A 19,419-nucleotide genomic window follows, 5' to 3' on the forward strand; every position below is an offset into this window, starting at 1 on the left:
ATGCCCTGGCCCAGGCAGGAAGAGAGGATCCTGGAATTGCATTGTTTGGAATTGCATCCAATTGCTGGAATTGCAGAGGATGCTGCAGGAAGACAGGAGGTTGTGATTCCTGGGAGCTGTGGAGCACACTGGAGGCTTCCCTGCTGCTGGGAGTGCCAGGGCTGACAGAGGGGTCAGCAAACAGCTTGGGAGCCTGCAGGAGCTCACAGCTGGCCAAGCATGCCCTGCCCACATGTCCAGGATGGATTTTATAAGCAGTGGAGCGATGCACAGGGTGGTACAATGCCAAAAATCCATGAGATTTTCCAAATGCATGAGATCACAAGTGGACCTGAAAAAACTGCAAAGTGAGCAAGGCACAGGTTTCTTCACCATTCTTTCATTTCTGCTAGGCTTCTGTTCAAGTTTTGTCCTATTTAAACAGATACTTAGAATCACAGAATCATTAAGTTTGGAAAAGACCTCCATGATCAGCCTTTGACCTTTGACCCCCATGCCCACTAAACCATATCATGAAGTGTCATGTCTACTCATTTTTTGAGTCCTTCTAGGGATGATGATTCCACCACTGCCCCAGCAGTCTGTTCCATTGCTTAACCACTCTTTCAGTGAACAAATTTTTCCAGTGGCCTGGGACTCCGTTACAGTTCTCTGTGCATGGATTGGTAGCTTGCTGCAATGTCTTGTGAAATTCCCAAGCCTGACACTGCATCTGATCCCAAGAAGCCATTAGTGCTGCTTGGCCCTGTCTGCAAGGTGAGCATGGGGGGCCTGAGGCTTCCTCGTGGTCTAGTGAGAGTGTGTTATGGCAGCACAGGTAGAGAGAGCGCTTAGCCAGGCCAAGTTTCCTGCAGCACACAGGCTGGAGGCCCCACAGAAAAACATTTGGCATTATTCCCAGATGTTCCATTTCTCCAGTGAACTGCACTCACGGATGTGAGGATCCCAGAAGGCAGCCATGCTGCCCAGCCCTTTGCCTGCCCTCAAGCCTGCTGTGCGTGACTTTTCTACCACCCTTTTCCGTGCCATAGCCCAGGCAGAGGGGTATGAGAGTGAATTTAAATGTCTGTGGGAAGTGTCTTTTTTTAACTACTCCAAGTCACCCTTGCATGGCAGAGCACCTGGAGCAAGTAGTGTGCCCCCAACCCCCTGGCTGCCTCCTGGGCTCTGACCGTCTTGCTGGTGTGCCACACTCCACAGCCACTGAGGGAGGAATTTGTCTTCACAGCAGGTCGTTTCAAACTGGAGACAGGCAGTAATGCTGCAGCTAGTCTAATCTGGCCTTGTGACTCTCTGTGCTTCTGTGGGTGACTCTGACAGTACAAGATTTGCTCAACAATGGCCTTGTTGTCCCTGGCTGCCCAGGACAACACAGCCCTTCAGAGTGCTTGGCCCTGGTGCTCTGCCTTGTACCAGATGCTGGTGTTAGAGATGAGTGACTCACCCCTTTGAGCAGCTGAGGCTTGTAAAGAAATTTCTCTACCCCAGGTTTCCCACAGCAGAGTCTCAGGCATGCAATTTTGGGAAAAAAAATAATTGAGTGGGATACAGCAAACAAAGGAATCCCTGGGCTTTTATTGCTTTACAGTCCACATACCCATTCCAGTGGTTATTTTTGGGCCAGGATCTCTTGCTGTTCTCTGGTTCCTGCAGAGTCCCAGGGTGACCACCTGCCCCCACCTTGCCAGGGGCTTCAACCATTCCCCTCCCTGGGCTCAACCTGCGGCTCACACTGTGCAGTTGCCCCCTCCCTGAGGCGGAGCACAGGGAGTCCCACAACAAGGGAAGGAGGGCTCCTGCCTGCTCCTAGGCTGCCCTGACACAGGACACATCCAGCTCAGGGTTCCTGGAGGGCTGGTGCTGCCTTATCCCCAGCCTTTCACCTTCTGACCTTTCCTACCCTACCAAGCCATGGTGTGACTCCTTCTTGGAGGAAGTCTTAGTGTCCAGGAGAGCCAGCTCATGGCAGCCTGTGGCAGAGCTTGGTTTTGCATTCCCATTGATGGGATGGAGCTGTGACTCACGTGGTTCATAGCAAATTCTGTCATATCTGAGTAGGCTGAGTATGCAGCATGAAGAGTTTTGGCATGGGAAGATGAAACTGTGCTCGTGGCAGCTCTGGATCTCTTGAGAAATCAGCTTTGTCCCAGCTGGCCACATCCTGATATTTCAAGACATTGTTGTAGGGAGACAGCATGGCCTCATTTTCTGTTGATAGAAAGGGCAGGGCACTCAGTGTACTACTGCTTGTTGGTAACCCAGGCTGGCTGTGTTGTGGCAGATGAACCATTCCTGGATCTCCAGAGTCCCTGCCCACTCTGCTAGTTTGCAAATTTCCAGTGTTAACTCTCTGAACAGCAAGAAACAATGGTGCTGAAAAGAGGGATGGGAGAGTGCTAACTTTTGTATTTCTCTTTGGGAAGAGAATTCAGAAAAGCTCCTTCACAGCTACAGGGAAAGTGGCTGCTGGAAGGGATTGTTCCATATTTGAGGGAGAAAGTTGGACACAGATGTGCTTGGGAATGGGTAAGAGGTACCAGTTCAGTCTTTCCTGGCATTCTTGCTCTGACCTCTTAACTTCTGTATGGTTCATAAGCTGACGTGCCAAGGCCAGATGTCGATGCTGAGATCTGCCTTTTCTCGCAGTCATCAGTCAGGGTACGGACAAACAAATGTGATCACCAGCTGCATATTTGCATGGGACTGGCTCAGTGAACCCTCTTACCCTTCACTGGTTTCCTCCCTTCCTCCACCTTTGTTTTCTCCCCTAACCATCCCTTGTCTTGTAAAATACCAAGATGCTCTTTCCCTGCATCCCAGTATCAGTCTGTTCCATGAGCTAGAGAGCTTTTCCTGGTGACTCACTGTGATGATTTTCACCCCAGACAATGAGGCTGAAGGCTCTCACCACAGGGGTGGCTCCAGTCAGAGTGCTGTGTTTGTGGGATTAGTTTATCTCAGTTCCCATCCTCCCTCTGTGTTCTATTTCTGCTCCTCTGTGCTCCATTGTGTGTGGAGTTAGACCCTTCACAGAATCACAGATTCCTTAAGGATGGAAAAGCCTTCTCAATCCAACCATTAACCCAGCACTGACAAGTCCAGCACTAAACCATGTCCCTAAGCACCACATCTACATGGTTTTTGAGCACTTCCAGGGACAGTGATTCCACCACTTCCCTGGCAACCTGTTCTAATGCCTGACCACCCTTTCAGTGAAGAAAATTTTCCTAATATCACAGCAATCTGTCTAGTTGACCTCTCCTTGGACTTCCCAGGCCATGCTGTAGAGAAGTTCCTCCCAGCAGTGCCAGCTCCTTGCTGTTGCCAGATGTGGTCACCCTCAGCTTCTTTCCTGTCCAGTCTCACTCTGGCCATCAACCATCTGTGCATGGCTCAGCTGGATAACACTAGTGGGGCTGCTCAGAGGGGATTGGACAAATTTGTCCATTAAATACTTGTTGTCCATTAGCACAAAAAGGAAAAAAAAATCTGTGTGTTTTTCTGGGGGTGATTCCTGAGCTTCCCCTTATCCTTGCAGGGATGCCCATGTGCATGCAGCCATGGTCATTCTGTTCTAGATGAGCTCCCAGAAGAGACTGGCTGCCCATGGTCCTTGGCACCTGCTGGGAGAGTGGTACTTGGTTTCCCCTTTCTTGGTTGCTCTTTCAGCACCAAGTCTCTTCACCCTTGTCAGATAGTGCTGAGTGCTGTCACAGGTTTGTACTCACGCCCCTGAGAGCACACAGAGAAGGGAGCACAGGAAAGGGATGAACCGACTGGGAGCATGCACCCCTCAGGCAGAGCGAGAGGTGAGGAGGCTGGCAGCTGGGCTGTCCTTTGCAGATGGCTCTCACCCTCCTGCATGCCTGCCACTCCCCACATCCTTGCTGTCAAAGGCTTTTTATTCTCTTTCTTGCAAACCACACTCCTCAAATCAGGGCCCCACTCTCATGCTCTTTTCCCACACTGAATCTCAACTCCCCTGCTTTCTTACCCTTACTACTTTTTACACCTTCCCTTCTCAGCCAAAACCCACTGGTAGCCATTGCCAAGCACACCCTGAGCTGCTGCTTTGCTAGGAGGCAAGCATCACTTTTGGTAGGATCTGGACCAGACCTGGTGCCAGGAGTCCTATGCAACCCACTTCAGGGGTCAGACTCAGCTGCAATGCATTGCTGTGGCTTCTCCCAGTCTGGCACGTAGCTCTATGCACCAGGCACATGTTGAGAAGGAAGGGAGAGGACTGAGCTGCACTGGTTACTCAGATTTTTCACTTCACAGCCCCTATTTCAAAGGGCTCTAGGTGGGATTCACAGGTCAGACAATTTCTCTTCCCACCCATTTTCCTCTCTCACACAGCACCAAGGTAGACAGCATCACCCAGTCTGTCTCCCTGGGACATGTATCCTTCAGAAACAGTTTGTTTTTCTCTCACTTAGAGTACTGGCAGAGAAAAGTATAGCAGTCCCAGAAGGATTGTTTTCTGCTAACACGGTGTTGTTCATGTATATTACCTTAAAGCAAAGTCCTGGGCACATGCCTGCGCCACAGCCAGGGACTTGAGTGGGAGAGGAGGGAGGCTTTTGGCAGCTCTGGGACTGGAGAGTAGGCAGAGCTGGATGGGAAGCTACACACTGTGTTCCAGAACCAAATGGGAAAGAGAGCAGTGCAAGCTATGGGAGAGTGGCCACCAGGTCCTCCTGGTCACAGCCATAGTGAGTGGGTAGAAAAGTTGCAGAGATGGCATCCAAGGGAACAGCAGATGCATGGAGATGCTGAAGTTATTTAGGAGGAAGGAATGAAGGCTGTCAGGGCAGACAGGAGACTTACTACAGCAAAGAAATTTTTAAGGCATGGAAAAATGAGAGCTGTCCTGCTAGGACTGGCACGTGCTCTGAGCTGCCTTGACACTTGGCATGGACAAGGGGACTGTCCTCTGTGGGGACAAGGGCTGGTGTCACAGGAGGCTGGAGCCAAGGCCAGTGCCTGGAGCAGAGGAATAGCACAGCCGAGCTGGAGGGCAATGGCATGGGCAGTGTGGTGCCCACAGGGCCACCCAGGGAGGTTGACTTGTCCCCAGCAGCCGTGTGCCATCCGATTCAGCCCAAGGGGAGCTGTGCTGGTTGCTACGACAACAGAGATGGGTCATATGACCCATTCCACTTTCTATATATAAATCTGTTTCAAACAGTGTATGTGACTCCATGGAAACCAAATGTTGAGCAAGAAAGATTGCATAAAAATGAACAAAATACAGAATGACTCAGAGTTCAAGGGAGAGAGAGGCTGCGAGCAGTCCAAGGGGTTTGTGGGGGCCACAGGCCTTCTCCTGAGCCAGGGCACAGCCTTGTGTGGGCACATTCATGCCCGGCCTGGGAAGAGTCCATGAGGACTTCTCAATGCTGGGACCTTTATGCCAGACTTGGGATGGATATCAGTGTTGGCGGTGGTAACCCTGTCACCTAGGGCCTTTGTGCACATCTTGCACTCAGCAAGTCCTGTTTCCAGCATTGACTGAGCTCAAACATGGACCCCATTTCTTTGACTGCACCATACAGCACTTTTCAGTACCTGAGGGAGCTCCTGGGCAGCTGATGAGGGACTCTGGACAGGGGCCTGGTGTAACAAGGGAGAATGGCTTCAAACTGACAGAGAGCAGGGTTAGATTAGCTGTTAGAAATAAACTCTTCCCTGTGAGGGTGGGCAGGCTCTGGCACAGTTTGCCCAGAGAAGCTGTGGCTGCCCCATCCCTGGAAGTGTCCAAGGCCAGGTTGGATAGGGCATGGAGCAACTTGGCGTAGCAGAAGGTGTCCCTGCCCAAGGCAGGGGCATGGGATGAGATTTGTTTATGGTCCTTTTCAACCCTAACCATTCTGTGATTCTATGTTTCAATGTGTGCCTTTTCTGCTCCATAACCTGGGACTGACACACACCTTGTACAGGTTCAGTGTTCATACAAATAGCAGTGTTGAGGGAAACATAAGCTCAGTAATACCAGTGCAGAGGAAGCCTTTCCCTGCTGGACAGAAGCTGTTCTGGGCCAGGTTCATGCTGTGCCCGTTTTTACCTGCTGTGGCCTTGCATTGCTCCTTAGAGGGAGTTTCCCCTGCATAATTTGCCCAGGTCTCTGTCAACCATTGATTCTCCAGCACTGGGCAGGACACTGCAGGGCAGCTGCTCAGCTGGGCTCTGTGGCCTTTCCTTGTGCTGCTGGTCTGCAGCAGAAGCAAGTGTGACTGAGCAGGTGCCAGCAGCAGGTGGCTGTGCTGATGCTGCACTCCAGTCCTTTTTCACAGCCAGAGGCTCCTCTTCAGTTGCTTCAAGGCTGCATGCTATGCTGAAAGAGGATCATAAAATCAGAGGAGAATGTACATTAGAAGGAACTTTTGCAGGCCTCTTGTCCAACAACTTGTTCAGCTAGATTAGGTTGCTGAGGGCGTGGATATTTGGGTTTGGGATTGTTTTACTTTGCTTTGGGTTGTATGTTGGAAAGTGACCCTGGGCTGAGCTATGCTGGAGCAGGGTGAAAGCTGACACATCTTCAAGGGAGCTCAGACTTGTAAATGCACAGATGTTTCCGCCCCAGGATCCCTCTTTGAAGGAGAATGGGGATTTCCTGCAGTGTGAAAATGGGAAGTCATTTCCTCTGTTGAGCAAGGCAGAACTTGCCTCAGGAGTCAAGTCAGCTTGGGTTGAACTGATGTGTGGCACTCCCTGTTGCCTCACATTGCTGCATAAAATCCTTTCTGGCTTTTTTTTTTTCACCACTGGGAGGAGATCGCACTGCCAGGTGGTCTTCCAAAGGAATAGAATGACTTGGGCTACTGCTGTAAACTTGATCAAGAAGACAAAGATCAACAGAGGGAGAAGAAAATAGTCAGAAAGTCAGAAGAGGTGGAGTGGGAGAGGCACCCCACCATCTCCCTGCTGGCCATACTCGCCCTGTTCTGGGGTGGCCCAGCCAGACAAGCAAGTGTCAGGACTCTGACGGGCAGGCCTAGGCTGCTGCTCTTCTTTTCATGGAGCACCCAGTTGTCCTTCTCTTCAGGCATGCTTCCAGACCATCTGTGTTTAGCAGCGCACAGATGAAATGCTGTTCCCTGGTCAGGATTGTGATGCTCTGTGGTGGCTCTCCAAAACACATGGGTTGTCCTCTTCTTCTTGGCGTCCCTAAACCAGTGCCCATGGATGCAAGGGAAGGGTCACAGGTAATGGTGAGGTTCATGTACAACAGATCCTTCTGCCTCTTGTTAGTGCTGCTGTCCTGGACTACATGAGTTAACCCCATCGATCTGTTCTTCTTCCACATATTTACCTTTGTCACCTCTCTGTTGCATGGGTTGGTGCTGAAGAGCTTCAGTGCCCTTTCTGCTTTGAGATGTTTTTTGCATTTGCTGCTCATTTCTGATTCCTCTCTGCTGTGCATTTATCAGGAGAATTCTATCCTTATATTTCTGCAGTCAGCAAATGAAAACCATGTAGAACAAGGCCTGTGTGCTCTTGTCTACCCCTGCATGTACCCTTGCAACATGGAATTCTGATCCTAGGAAATCTCATAGGAGGAAAGTGCTTGTGTTGTTGGATTTGAATGTTTTGAGAGACACTTTGATCCCTTTTCCAGGCATCAAATACAGATGCAGGAGGATTTCACTGAGGTTGCACGTTCTCTGCTGTGCTCATTCAATTCAGGTTTCCTGTTTCCTTGACAGTATGTTGCAGACATCCTTTTTGGGTCCGGATCTGCCTGTCCACTATCATGGTGACAGCAGCTGGTGACACTCCCAGAAATGACAGTAAGGGGAGTGGTCTGAGCATTTGTCAGCTCAAAGGCACTGTAGGAGTTGGAAGGTTTGGAAAGCTGAAGGGATTGCAAGCCCACCCAGTCTGAGCTGTGGCAGAGGTGTCAGGGTATTGGCTTTTTCTCTTGTTGGAATAGAGAAGAACTTTTAGAAAGAGGCACTTAGTCTCGATGGAGGAACTACAGGAAGTGCACAGACCCCTGGTAAGCCCTTCTACTTGATACTTACTCTCATGATCAGCAGATTCTTTTCAATCCAAGCCTGTCTAGTTTAAACTTCCAGTCTCTGTCTGCTAGTCTCTCTTTGACAATGCTCCCTGCTGACAGGTAACCTCTTTTCCATGCAGACATCCTCTGTTGGGGTGTAGTATTGCCATAAACTATCTGGCAATAATTCTCCTAAAATAGGAGCAGGAAATCAAAGTAATAGCCCAGTCTTCCTGATCTAAGGAAGAGGTGTCTACACACAGGTGCCTCTAAGCGCTTTCCTTGTTGTATGTGGCTGGGCACAGAGAGTGCCCTGGTGAAAGCTGGATTTGGTAGAGCTCTGAAGCCTCTATGGTGGTGCCTTGCTGGCTGTGGAGTTGTGCCAGATGTGAAGCTGTGCCAGATGTGGAGCCAAGCTCTCGAACACCATCTGCCAGTTGCCTCCCCTACCTGTGCAGTCCCATGTCCTCTGTCCTTGCTGTGGCGCAGCAGCAGAATTGTCTGTCATCACCTGCCAGTTTAGCCGAAACTTCTCCCATGTGGGTGTACAAACATGATTACAGTTTAACTGTGCTGATGTAAGAAGGGACTGCAGGTGGCCTGACTGGGACAGGGTTGCATCTACTGAGGAAAACAGAGCAAGAAAGTCTCTCCTTTTCCTTAGATCTCCACTTTTGGCAGAGAAGGGATGATGTGTTGCCTCAAGGGCCTCTGTGGCACTCTCATGTCTGAAAGGATGTGTTGCTGAGTATGCCAAAACTTTAAGGTACTTGATCTGTAATGTGTAATAGAGTTCAGTCCCACATGCATCTGTCCCAGATCCCATCATCCCACATCATCTATCCCACAGCTTTCTGGGCTCCTGCATGGGGACTGTTGGGCCTATAGTGGTATGACAGGAGGGAATGGCTTTAAACTGAGAGAGAGTAGGTTTGGATTGGATATTAGGAAGAAATTCTTTACTGTGGGAGTGATGAGGCACTGGCACAGGTTGCCCATACAAGTTGTGGGCAAGGCTAGATTGGATGGGGCTTGAAGCAACCTGGTCTAGTGGAAAGTATCCCTGCCCATGGCAGAGGTTTGGAATGGGATGATCTTTAAGGTCCATTCCAACCCAAACCATTCTGTGATTTTATGATTCTATAAGAGCAGGGTGGTGAGGAAACCTGAATGGAGCCAAGTTTTATTTCTTCTTGAGTTTCTCTCCTATGCCATTTTCAGTTCCTCTGTTCCCCAGAGAGCTGCTATAGGAGTCAGAGTTTAAGTGTTGGGAAAGGATCGTACTGGGACCACTTAGGGGCTTTAACACAGAAGTGGTCACAGCATTCAGTGGATCTTCCTCTGCAGTCTCCATGGGGTGATAAAGTTCTGCCTGATAGAGCTGCTATTTAGAATCACGTTCCTTTCTAAATCAGAGGGAAGAGATCCACACATCCATACTCCATCTTGTCTTGGGAGTTAGCTTTCTTCCTAGTAGCTAGTACAGTGCTGGGTTTTGGATTCAGTATGACAGTAATGTTGATAACGCACTGATGTTTTAGTTGGTGCTCAGTAGTGATGATCCCTAAGTCAAGGACTTTTCTGTGTGCTGTGCTGTGCTGTGCCAGCAAGGAGCTGCACAAGGAGCCAGGAGGGAGCATGGCCAGGACAGCTGACCCAAACTGGCCAAAGGGATTATTCCACGCCACAGAACGTCATGCCCAGTATATAAACTGAAGGAGTTGGCCAGGAGGGGCCGAACGCCACTGGGGGATGGGCTGGGCACAGGTCAGCAAATGATGAGCAATTGTACTGTGCATCACTTATCTTTCTTTGATTTTATTTCTCTCTCTTATTTTTCTTTTCTTCGTTATTATTATCATTTGGTTTGTCATTAATGTTATCTTTTATTTTAATGATTAAGCTGTTCTTGAACCATGAGTTTCACTTTTTTTTCTGATTCTCCTCCCCATCCCAGGGGTGAAAGGCAGTGAGTGGGTGACTGTGTGGTGCTGAGTTGCTGGCTGGAGTTAAACCACAACGCATGCACATGCCAGCAAACCATTTCCCCATTGCTTACAAGAACTTCAGCATTTGGCAGTGCTGATATTTCCCTTATCAATCCTCGACTATCACTGATAGAGACCACTGTGCTTTCAGCACTTCTTGATTGGCAAAATCAGAAGCAAAGATAAAAGTAACCAAAAAATAGAATTAGCAATTGCAAAGCATGCTGCTTGTTTACTTTTTGAAGTAATAACACATTTTGGCAGGGGCTACAGCTAGACAGTGGGTTAACTTTGCTCTTTACACTATTTCCATCCAGTGTTTGTAGCCATGGCACCTGTCTGTGAAAGACCTCTGCTCTTCCTGCAGTTCACTGGGGAGACATGAAGCAACACTGAAAATGTGACTCGGAGGATGTAGGGGCAATTTAGAGCTTTGCTTAAGCAAACCATCTGTCCTTGCAAGGCACTGGTGCTGACTGTGCAAAATGGGGGAATACCGTGGGCCCCTAAAGTGAGCTGAGCCTAGTTGTGACCTCGTGGGCACATAGGATCACTGTAGGATCATATTAAGTGGGGGTAGTGGAGATGGAGGGACTTCAGTTCCAGAAGGGAAAGAAGATGGTAAGTACAGAAATGGTGAGTGTGCAGAAAAAAGGTGTAAAATCTGTATCTTCTGAAACAGAACCCAGGGTTGGATTATCCCAAATTCTTCTTTATGAGGTTTTCGTGCTGAACAGAGATAGTCTGGTGTAACTGTGTTATTTTCAAGGCCTGAGATCCATGCAAGGAAAATAAGGGACCCAAGCTGCTGCCTTATCCTTCAGGAGACGGGACACTGCCATGGCAGTGTTTACTTTTCTTCAGTGTGCTTTTCCAAACAATGGCAGGAGACCATTAACCCTGCAATGGAGAGAGTTTGGGAGCTGTCCCAGGATTTGTTCCAGCACTCTGCTATCTAATGGAGCATGCTGGGAGAGAGACTGGTTTTGTGGCTCAAAAAATAGCTTGGGGCTGTCCTATTCCCTCTGATGTGACTTTCTCTGCCTGTGTCAGCAGCCTGGAAACAAGAAAGATGGAGAGAGACTATTTACAAAGACCTGAAGTGACAGGACAAGGGGGAATGGCTTCAAACTGACAGAGGGAAGGGTTAGATGGGATATTGGGAAGGAATTCTGCCCTGGGAGGGTGGGCAGGCCCTGGCACAGGCTGCCCAGAGAAGTTGTAGCTGCCCCATCCCTGGGATTGTCCAAGGCCAGGTTGGACAGGGCTTGGAGCAACCTGGGCTGGCGGAAGGTGTCCCTGCCCATGTCAGGGGATAGGATGACATTGTCTCTAAGATCCCTACCAACCCAAACCATTCTGTGATTCTGTGTTAATTTATCCTGAACCACTGAATGCCCTTTAGCCCTGGCCTTCTCACCGGTCCTGCCTGTTGGACAGAGGCTGCGTATGGGTAAGGTATGAGGACAGCTGCCCAGGGTGTAGTCCTGGAGGCAGAAATCAAACAGTCTTCCTAGCTTTACTGCAGTTACTGGGGGACTGCACTGGTCAGATATGCTCTTTCCAAAAAGAGTTCTTTTTCATTCCCAGTAGTTCATTACATCAGAAGAAACAGTAGAGAGGGATGCCTGACAGAGAGGTGAGATGGAAAACCTCCCCTGCAAAGCAGGTCGCAGGGGCTGAAACAGCACCAAAAGGAAACTTGCACAATGCAACTGTTGTTGGTAAGATTCATATGATAAAAGTATGTATCAGTGCCATACACCTGTCCACTGCTCTGCATCACTCTGTAGAAGCAGTACAACCTTTCCAGGGATGTTGTGCTTAGAAAGCCTGGAGTGAGTACTGACTGGGAATAAAACCAGCCAAAAGGATGGTACTGAATATTGCAGGTGTCTGGGCTGTGTGGTCAAGTTCCTGGTAGTACCAGCACATGGCTGAAAGGAACAGGGAATAAATACATGGTTTTGGAGCCATTTTAGAAGTGGCATTGCATAGTGAAACAAGGCATTTCTGTAGACACACATATCATGTTGGAATAGGACTTTGATAAGTGAGAGGTAAGACTGGAATAGCTTCTTTTTCTATCAGTTAATGTTTTCCTTAGTAGGATTCAGAACTTCCACGGGGAACAGAGAGGTGTTGCAGTGGTTTATGTGGAGGGGTCCTGCCCCTCTGACCCCAGACTGACACGGTTGCACTGGCTTCACCGAGGCAAGAATTGCATTTAGTCCATTTCTAGGCAATAAAGTAACACTAAAAATAATAAGAACATGTACTTTTGGGCAGGCTGATGTCTAAGAGAAGGTTTTACTTGCATCATAATCTGAGATAAGAAAAAAGTCAAATTGTAACATAAACTGTGAAAGCTGCTGCTTTCTCACACATACAGCAGGGGGAGTGGAACTGTAAATTGATTTGATTAAAGCTTAGACAGCAGAAACACGGGGGATATGGATAGATGGCAGAAATCCTACTGATTAATTCTGCATGCCACCCTGCTGTCAGCATGCAGAGCATGAGATTTGAGTCATACACCTGGTAGAGTCCCTTCAGATCTCCTGGGAGAGCTTACTCAGTTCATGTTGGGCCAGCTGCAGTTTCCCAGTCTCCCAGTGTATTTCTCCTCAAGGAGAGGAGCTAAAATCTGACCCAACACAGGCTCCATCTGTGCTGCAGCAGTGAGACAGATTCACCTTCCACTGGCCTGTGTCCATCTGGCTGCCTTGTACCTGTGACCTGTCTGTTCAGGTACACTTGATGAGGCAGGAATGCAAGATCATTCTCTAGTTCAGTGCCTCAAGAGCCATCGTAATCAGAATTTTCTGAAACTAAAAAGAAACATAAAGTAGACTGTTGGCTCCAAAATCCTTAGATGTACCTTTTATTCTAGGTTGTAAAAGAGTTGGAATTTCACTCAGAGACAGGATGTGCAGGACAAGGACACATCACAAGTTTGTATTAGTGTTGTTCATATGGCCATCAGTGTTTGAACAGTATGTGCAGCAGATGCTGAAATTTCCTTTTCCCTGGATGTGGCTTGCTTATGAATCCAGTGCAGTTGTTTCAGTCCTGCTCCCCACCATTTCTGAAGGCATTTCCTGGATTGAGACTAGTTTCCATAGGATAAATAATTCAATTTCAAAACTATTTTCCTTGTTTTTTGCATTTCTTCCTTTGAAGACAATGGAAGCAGAGAAGCAAAAGAGAGTGCCTTGCATGTCTGGTGGGCCTTAGGGATTGTGGAAAGGAGAACTGCAGCTCCCTGTGTGTGAGCTAGGAGCAGGCTGCTGGCTCTGTAGCTGCAGCCCTGTAGGATTGCAACTGGCAATCTTTGACCATCCACTTTATCTTCCTACATTTGGTGTTGCTTGGTGAAGAGATCAGGTTCACACCACCTTTGGAATGAAGCCCCCTTTGCCAGCCTCACATCAAGTAGCTGCTGTAAATCCCAAGCTACCAAGGAACCAGCAGAACTACTTGGAAGAGGGAATAGTCCAGGTGATGCAATGTAGTGCAGACAATTTACCTGCACTTCAGCTTCCCCTCTTTCTTTTCCCAGCTCCTGAAACTGTGCTGAAGCTTACAGCTGAGTTGGTAAAGAGATGTACAGCTAAGATGTGACACCTGAATCCTGATAGCAGTTCTGTGTGTGCCTGGAGAACAGGTGACAGCCTGATGCTCATCTCCTGCCATTCCTAATTATCCAGATCACTCTTAGTAATCTGGGTCCTAAAGATCTTGTATCTGGATGATATGGATCCATCTGTGTAGATCAGTAATGTATGTGTAGCTAATTACATGTATCATTAGCATATATAATCATCATCCTGATAAATTTACTTTAGCACATGACTCCTGTAGGCTGCATGGCTCTGCAGTCTTGGAACTGTCTGAAGGTGATGGTGCCCCTGTAAAATAAATTGGGAAGCACTTCCATGACCAGTGCTTTGACCCATTGGTATATCCACATGAAGGTAAATGAGGACCAGGTTTCTGCCTCTCTTTCTAGACACTTGATCATTTTATGTTTTGCATTTTACTGCTTAACAACAGTCATTTTCTTGGACAGGTCCAGGTGCTCTTGGGACATCAGACACGGAGGGGCTCATTTCTGTCCCAAAGGGTGATCTGTGTAGTCAGTGCTTCAAGGGAACGTGGCTTCATGTTCTGGGTGAAGCTAAGGCAGATGAGGGGAGAAATGGACTGAAAGTCTTTAGGTATATTGGAACCTCTAGAATGACAAAACACAAGGTCCCTTTCCAGATGTGTATCTGGTTAGGCTTTACATTATCTAGATATTGACTTAATAGGTTGGGTTTTTTTCTTTTCTCAACAGAAACCCAGAAAGGCAACTCCTCAGTCAGAAGATACCTTGAACGGCCACCTTCCCCCCGGCTGGCAGAGCTACATGTCTCCCCAGGGCCGCAGGTACTATGTGAACACCTTCACAAATGGTAAGTGAGGTTGGAGGTTCAGCAAAGGTTTCACTCTAGCAACACAGATCTCCTGCAAGAAATCATCTTTCAAGTTGATTGCAAAGTAGGCCCAAAACCAAAGGAATTAATATGACCCTAACACCGTATGAAAGAAAATAATTATGAGAAGATCTAGTGTTATGATCCTCTGTCAACTGAGGATATCTGAAGCATTTACAAAAGACAGAGAATGCAAAGCAGAAATATCCCTGTCATTAATGTTTTAGAATTTGGAACATTGTTAAGGATATAATTTTTACAACATTCCCTATTTCCCTTTAGCTGAAGATATTTCTGTCTATATATATACACATACATGTAAAGTAGTTTGATATAACATCAGGTGTCAGTAAAGCACCACTGAGGAAAACAAATAATGAACTAGTCAGGCTCTGCTTGTCCATGGAGACAAGGGTAGAAAAACACATGTAATGGGGCAGCACAGTCAGAATCTTCAGTTCTATACTTGTGTGTTCTATTCACTGTCATGCTGGTAGAGAAGCAGACTTCACTCACGATCTTATCAGCTGCTCAAGACCTGTCAGACTTGTACCACCTCCAGCTTACCTAAGACTCTGTGTCTACCTGCTTTTTCATCATGAGTTCACAGCAGCATTGCAAAACAGGGACTTGTGGCCAGGAAAACCAGGTTTCTTTAGCAAAACGAATGCCAGAATGACAAGGGAGAAGAGGGCAGTTTTTCACATTGGAGTTGCAGCCATCAGAAATGACCACTGGCATTCGTCACAGTCCCATTCTGACTCCCAGGGAGAGCTGTCCCAGTGCACCTCAAAGTCTGTTCTGGGACTGATGTGTTTTATTTCAGTAGACCTTGGCCTAGAACTTGGCCAAGTCATTATTAACTGCAGTTTGATGAAGTCACAGCTCATATTACTCTCCCTCCAGAATGCACATTTCAGTTTAACCCTGCCTTCATTTTCAAGCGCAGTCTGCTCTGGCTGATGGGCAAAATCCCCTGCACTGCTGGAGAGATCAGCAGGAGTTAGAAACCTCATTCCCACTGCAGTTCTGAGGTGGATGGGGAGGTGATTAAACTCAGTCCTTAGCCATCATGATGTTGACCCTTTGTTCACTGGGTTGAGGCCAGATACAACTAGTAAGAGGCAGAGCCTGTTTCTTATGTGATAAGAGCTCTTGTGCCCCAGAAAGGTGGGTGTCTTGGACTAAGTTTCTCCATAATGTCAGGCAGCTTTATACTTTCCTCACAAAAATTGCAAATAATATAAGAACGGCCAATAGCCACATCGTGTTTGGGAGCTTCAGGCCAGGAATACGGAAAGTGATTTTCTCTAGGAAGGGAGGATAATCCTGGCACAGGCTGACCAGGGAGGCAGTGAAATCTCCATCTTTAGGAAATCTCAGAAACTGCATGGACATAGCTGTGGCTGATCTGTTGTTAGCAGTGATCCTGCTCAGAGTGAGTAACTGGGCTCGAGACTTCCAGAGGTCACTTCCAACCAGTCTTTCTCAGGAGAATGCCCAAACCACCTTTGATTGTGCTCTCACCTACTAAAATGGGATTTTTGAGCAGCAGGAATGGTTTTCCAAATAACAGTATGTAACAGTAGGTAGAAGTGGGATTTAGTGTTTTGATCCTTGCTTTAGGGAGCACTTACTCAGGTCCTGTTTAGATGAGAATCTCCTCACCAGCGTAATCCTAAGCCCAATTAGCTTTGGAGTTAGATTTGCTGTTGTTTCTGATGCTAGTCTCAAGAACCATGCATTTCTGAGCCGCCCATACTTCCATGAGGGCTGTAGCATTTTCAGTGGGAATCTCCTGCAGCATGTACAGGGGCACTCTGACCCCTTGACCACCTCCAGTTTAGTTGTTGTGCCTGACAAGCTCAGTTTCTTTCAGCCTGCTCAGTTAGAATATACTGCTGTCTCAAAGTCTTCTAGTTATGTAGAGACTGCTTTGTGTTATTTTATCAGCTTGGTGATATCACTTTGAGAGTGTTTTTACTCCAGTTGGGCTATATTGCATGATCAGACTCAGATCTCAAATGTGTGCTTTCTCAAAGTGGACTATGTGCCAAAAACGTGTCACCTGTGGTGTCACCTAGGTTTCAGACAAAGTAAAATACAACCTCCAGATCTTTCTGCTGAAGTGTATGATGAAGCCTTATCCAGTCCTGTCATGAGCAGCTGTCTGGACATTGTTTTGAATTAATCTAATTGACATTTGATCCTGCAAAACTTGTAGTTCGGGACTATCTGTAGGCTCATATTGGTCCAGTCTCACATTGATGCACTTTCTTCCTTGACTGTACTGCAGAGTTGGACGTACTGAGCCACCCAGTCACCTTAAAGTCACATTTGACATATGAGGCTTTCTGCCTAATAGTGGGACTGCACTTTGACACTCAAGATGTAGTCTTTGGCTTCAAGTTGTATAAGTCCCAGACAATACACTGTAAATCTGCAGTCCCCGTCTTTCCTGTGGTAAAGTTGCATTGGCATGTGTAATGTTTATTGGCAGTCTCAAAGGCTGGACAGAACACTGACTGCACCTGCTGGCTTGTCTGAACTGCTTATTTGTCCTGTCACTGCTGCAGCTGCTGCTGGAAGTACCAAGAAAAATACTGGCAATGTTTGTCACGAGGACGTGGTGCCGGCAGACATCTCTGTTATAGGGTTTCATGGGCCTCCATCCTGCTTTGCCTCCTTAACACAACTGTTTCAACAGCAGAAGCCAGGGTTATTCTTTATCAGGGTGTAGATGTACTTCTGGACTGCTCTCTCTTTACCATAGCTATCACCAGATGATGGAAGTATGCTGAAGCATTTGAGAGAGCTCTCACTGTTTAGTGGACACACATGTGAACTCAGAGGTCAATGGAAGCCAGTTGACTGGCCTTTAGTGTGATCCATGTGGTTAAAGGTCTCTTGCTCATCATTTTTCACCTAGAGCAGTTTGTGCAAAACTCTGGATTTGTAAGGTCACAACCACTTCTCAGATGTCACAGGGACCAGGCATCTCTTTACTAAGAGGGTTGATCAGAAAGTGTTTCTGGACCTTGACCTTCTATCTGAGGAAAGTATTTGTACCTTCAAAGGAGCAAAGGCATCCTTACTTTAATGAAAACAAATGGCCATACTATCTCCTGCATAAGGAGTGAGTACTGTGAGATCCAGAGTGAAAGATTAAATCTGTCTGAAGCCCCTTAAAGGCGTTTGAGAAGGAGCTTCTATGTCAAATGTGTGTTCTCTTGCAAGAGCTCCCCTTAGCAGATGCAGCAAGGCATGAGGTATGCTCAGAGAGGAAAGCTCTGTGTAGCACCTGCCAGGAGGTGATTGCATTTCAGAGCAGTAAGGGAATGAGAAAGAACTTTCTGGTTATTTTTAGTATAAGTGGTTTAATTGTGGGTTTTTGGGGTTTTTGGTGTTTTTTTTTTCACTTCTGGCTTTCACAACCATCTGTTCCTGCTTTGCTGAAACTAGATATTGTGAAGAAAGTATTTTATTAGAATGGTAGAGTAACATAGCTGCACTGGAAGTTGAGTTTAGGGCAACTTGGGTAGCAGCAAGGTTCCCTGAAGGTTATGGTAGAAGTTCATTATCTGCTCATCCCTAGCAGGGCCTTCTGCTACATCGAGTAGGAGAAGCTGTGCCTTGCAAAACACTGGGGCACATACTTGGGCTGTAAGGGTTTCCAGGGACCTTGTTAGATTGGGCTACACTGAAAAATGAGTTTTTCTACTTCTCTATTTGGAGCCTTCCATCAAAGAGGACTTCAGTTTTCAGTTCCAAAATGGAAGGAAGTTCTGACTTCAGAGAAGTTTAGGCGTGTCCCTGTGTATATCTCGTGTTCTCTTGTCAGGGTCTAGAAAACTTCCTATTCAGCAGGAAGAGACATGAAACTGTCCTGGAAAGGCTCTGTAGTTGCTATCTGTCATCAACCAAGGGCAGGTCCCCTCCCAGGCTCCTTTGAATTGCTCTGTGGAGTTTCCTTCCATTTCCATGTGCAGGATCTGGACGTGGGTCAGAATCACTGTGACAAATCAAGGGTGTCTTCTCCAGGTGCTGAGGTACCAAATTGTCCAAAGGGACTGTACAACTTCAGCTTTGTAATAGTGGCTTGTACTTTATGTAGCCTTTTTTTTAATTTCTTGAAATTTTTGAATCCAAGAAGGGATTTCTGTATCTCAACCATGGTCTGAGCCCTTCTTACTCACAGAACAAATGGTTTCAGAGAGAATAAATATGGCTGGTTATTCTTCCAGCTTACAGCAGGTGTCTCTAGCTGCTGTGGAGACAGGTTTTTATGCATTTTGCCCCACTTATTTTAAATGACTTAGAATATTCTTCCTATCAAAACTTTTATGTGTTATTTTCTCTGTCCTCCTCTCTACTGAGGCTGAGCCAGGAAGTGGAGCTGAAGTAGAGGTAGGAGGTTCTCTGCTTCTACTCAAACACGCAGAAATTTGAGAGGAGAAACTGATAATAATTAGAAGCAGAACAGAGCTGTCCAGTGGACTGAGAGGGAGGCAGGAAGGAAGGGAGGGAGGCAGGCAGGCAAGGAAGGAAGGAAAAAAGGAAGGAAGGAAGCTGGGAAGGGAGAGAGGAATGCAGGCAGGAAGGCACTCCTCTCCCTGGCAGAGAGCATCCAACAGTGTTCTCAGCTCTCACCTGAAGCCCTCCCTGAAGTTCCTTCGTGCTCTGCCTTGCCCATGTGCTGTATGCACCCTGGGGATCCTGTCCAGCTGCTACCATCCACGGATGTAGCTGCTGAGCCCCTGCCATCAGTGTCCTACTGTATCTGATTCCTCTTTCCAGAGTCCAGAGACATGGACCCAGTTTGGGCCTCTCACTAAATGCAGTTAATTACTGGAGTGCTCCACTCTGGCTTTTCCTTTAGGGTTACTGTTAGACAGCAAATGTAGCACACTGCATTTTAGGTTGAGCAGCGGTCTGAAAGGTCTCCTGG

The 19,419-nt window shown here is 47.4% G+C and overlaps 1 protein-coding gene across 3 annotated transcripts in view; it reads left to right on the plus strand.

The window, feature by feature from the left end:
* GAS7 (growth arrest specific 7) overlaps positions 1–19,419 on the plus strand; it is a 103,898-nt gene that overhangs the window by 24,978 nt on the left and 59,501 nt on the right. For 2 of the 3 annotated variants that reach the window (XM_071573569.1, XM_071573570.1), the window contains exon 2: positions 14,333–14,450. In XM_071573569.1, the coding sequence (XP_071429670.1) occupies positions 14,333–14,450 (118 nt within the window). Of the gene's footprint in view, positions 1–7,793; positions 8,003–14,332; positions 14,451–19,419 lie in introns of those variants that run through there. The other variant, XM_071573571.1, reaches the window with a different exon arrangement.

This window comes from Pithys albifrons, chromosome 19 (genome assembly GCF_047495875.1).
Source record: "Pithys albifrons albifrons isolate INPA30051 chromosome 19, PitAlb_v1, whole genome shotgun sequence".
Classification (NCBI taxonomy): Eukaryota; Metazoa; Chordata; class Aves; order Passeriformes; family Thamnophilidae; genus Pithys; species Pithys albifrons.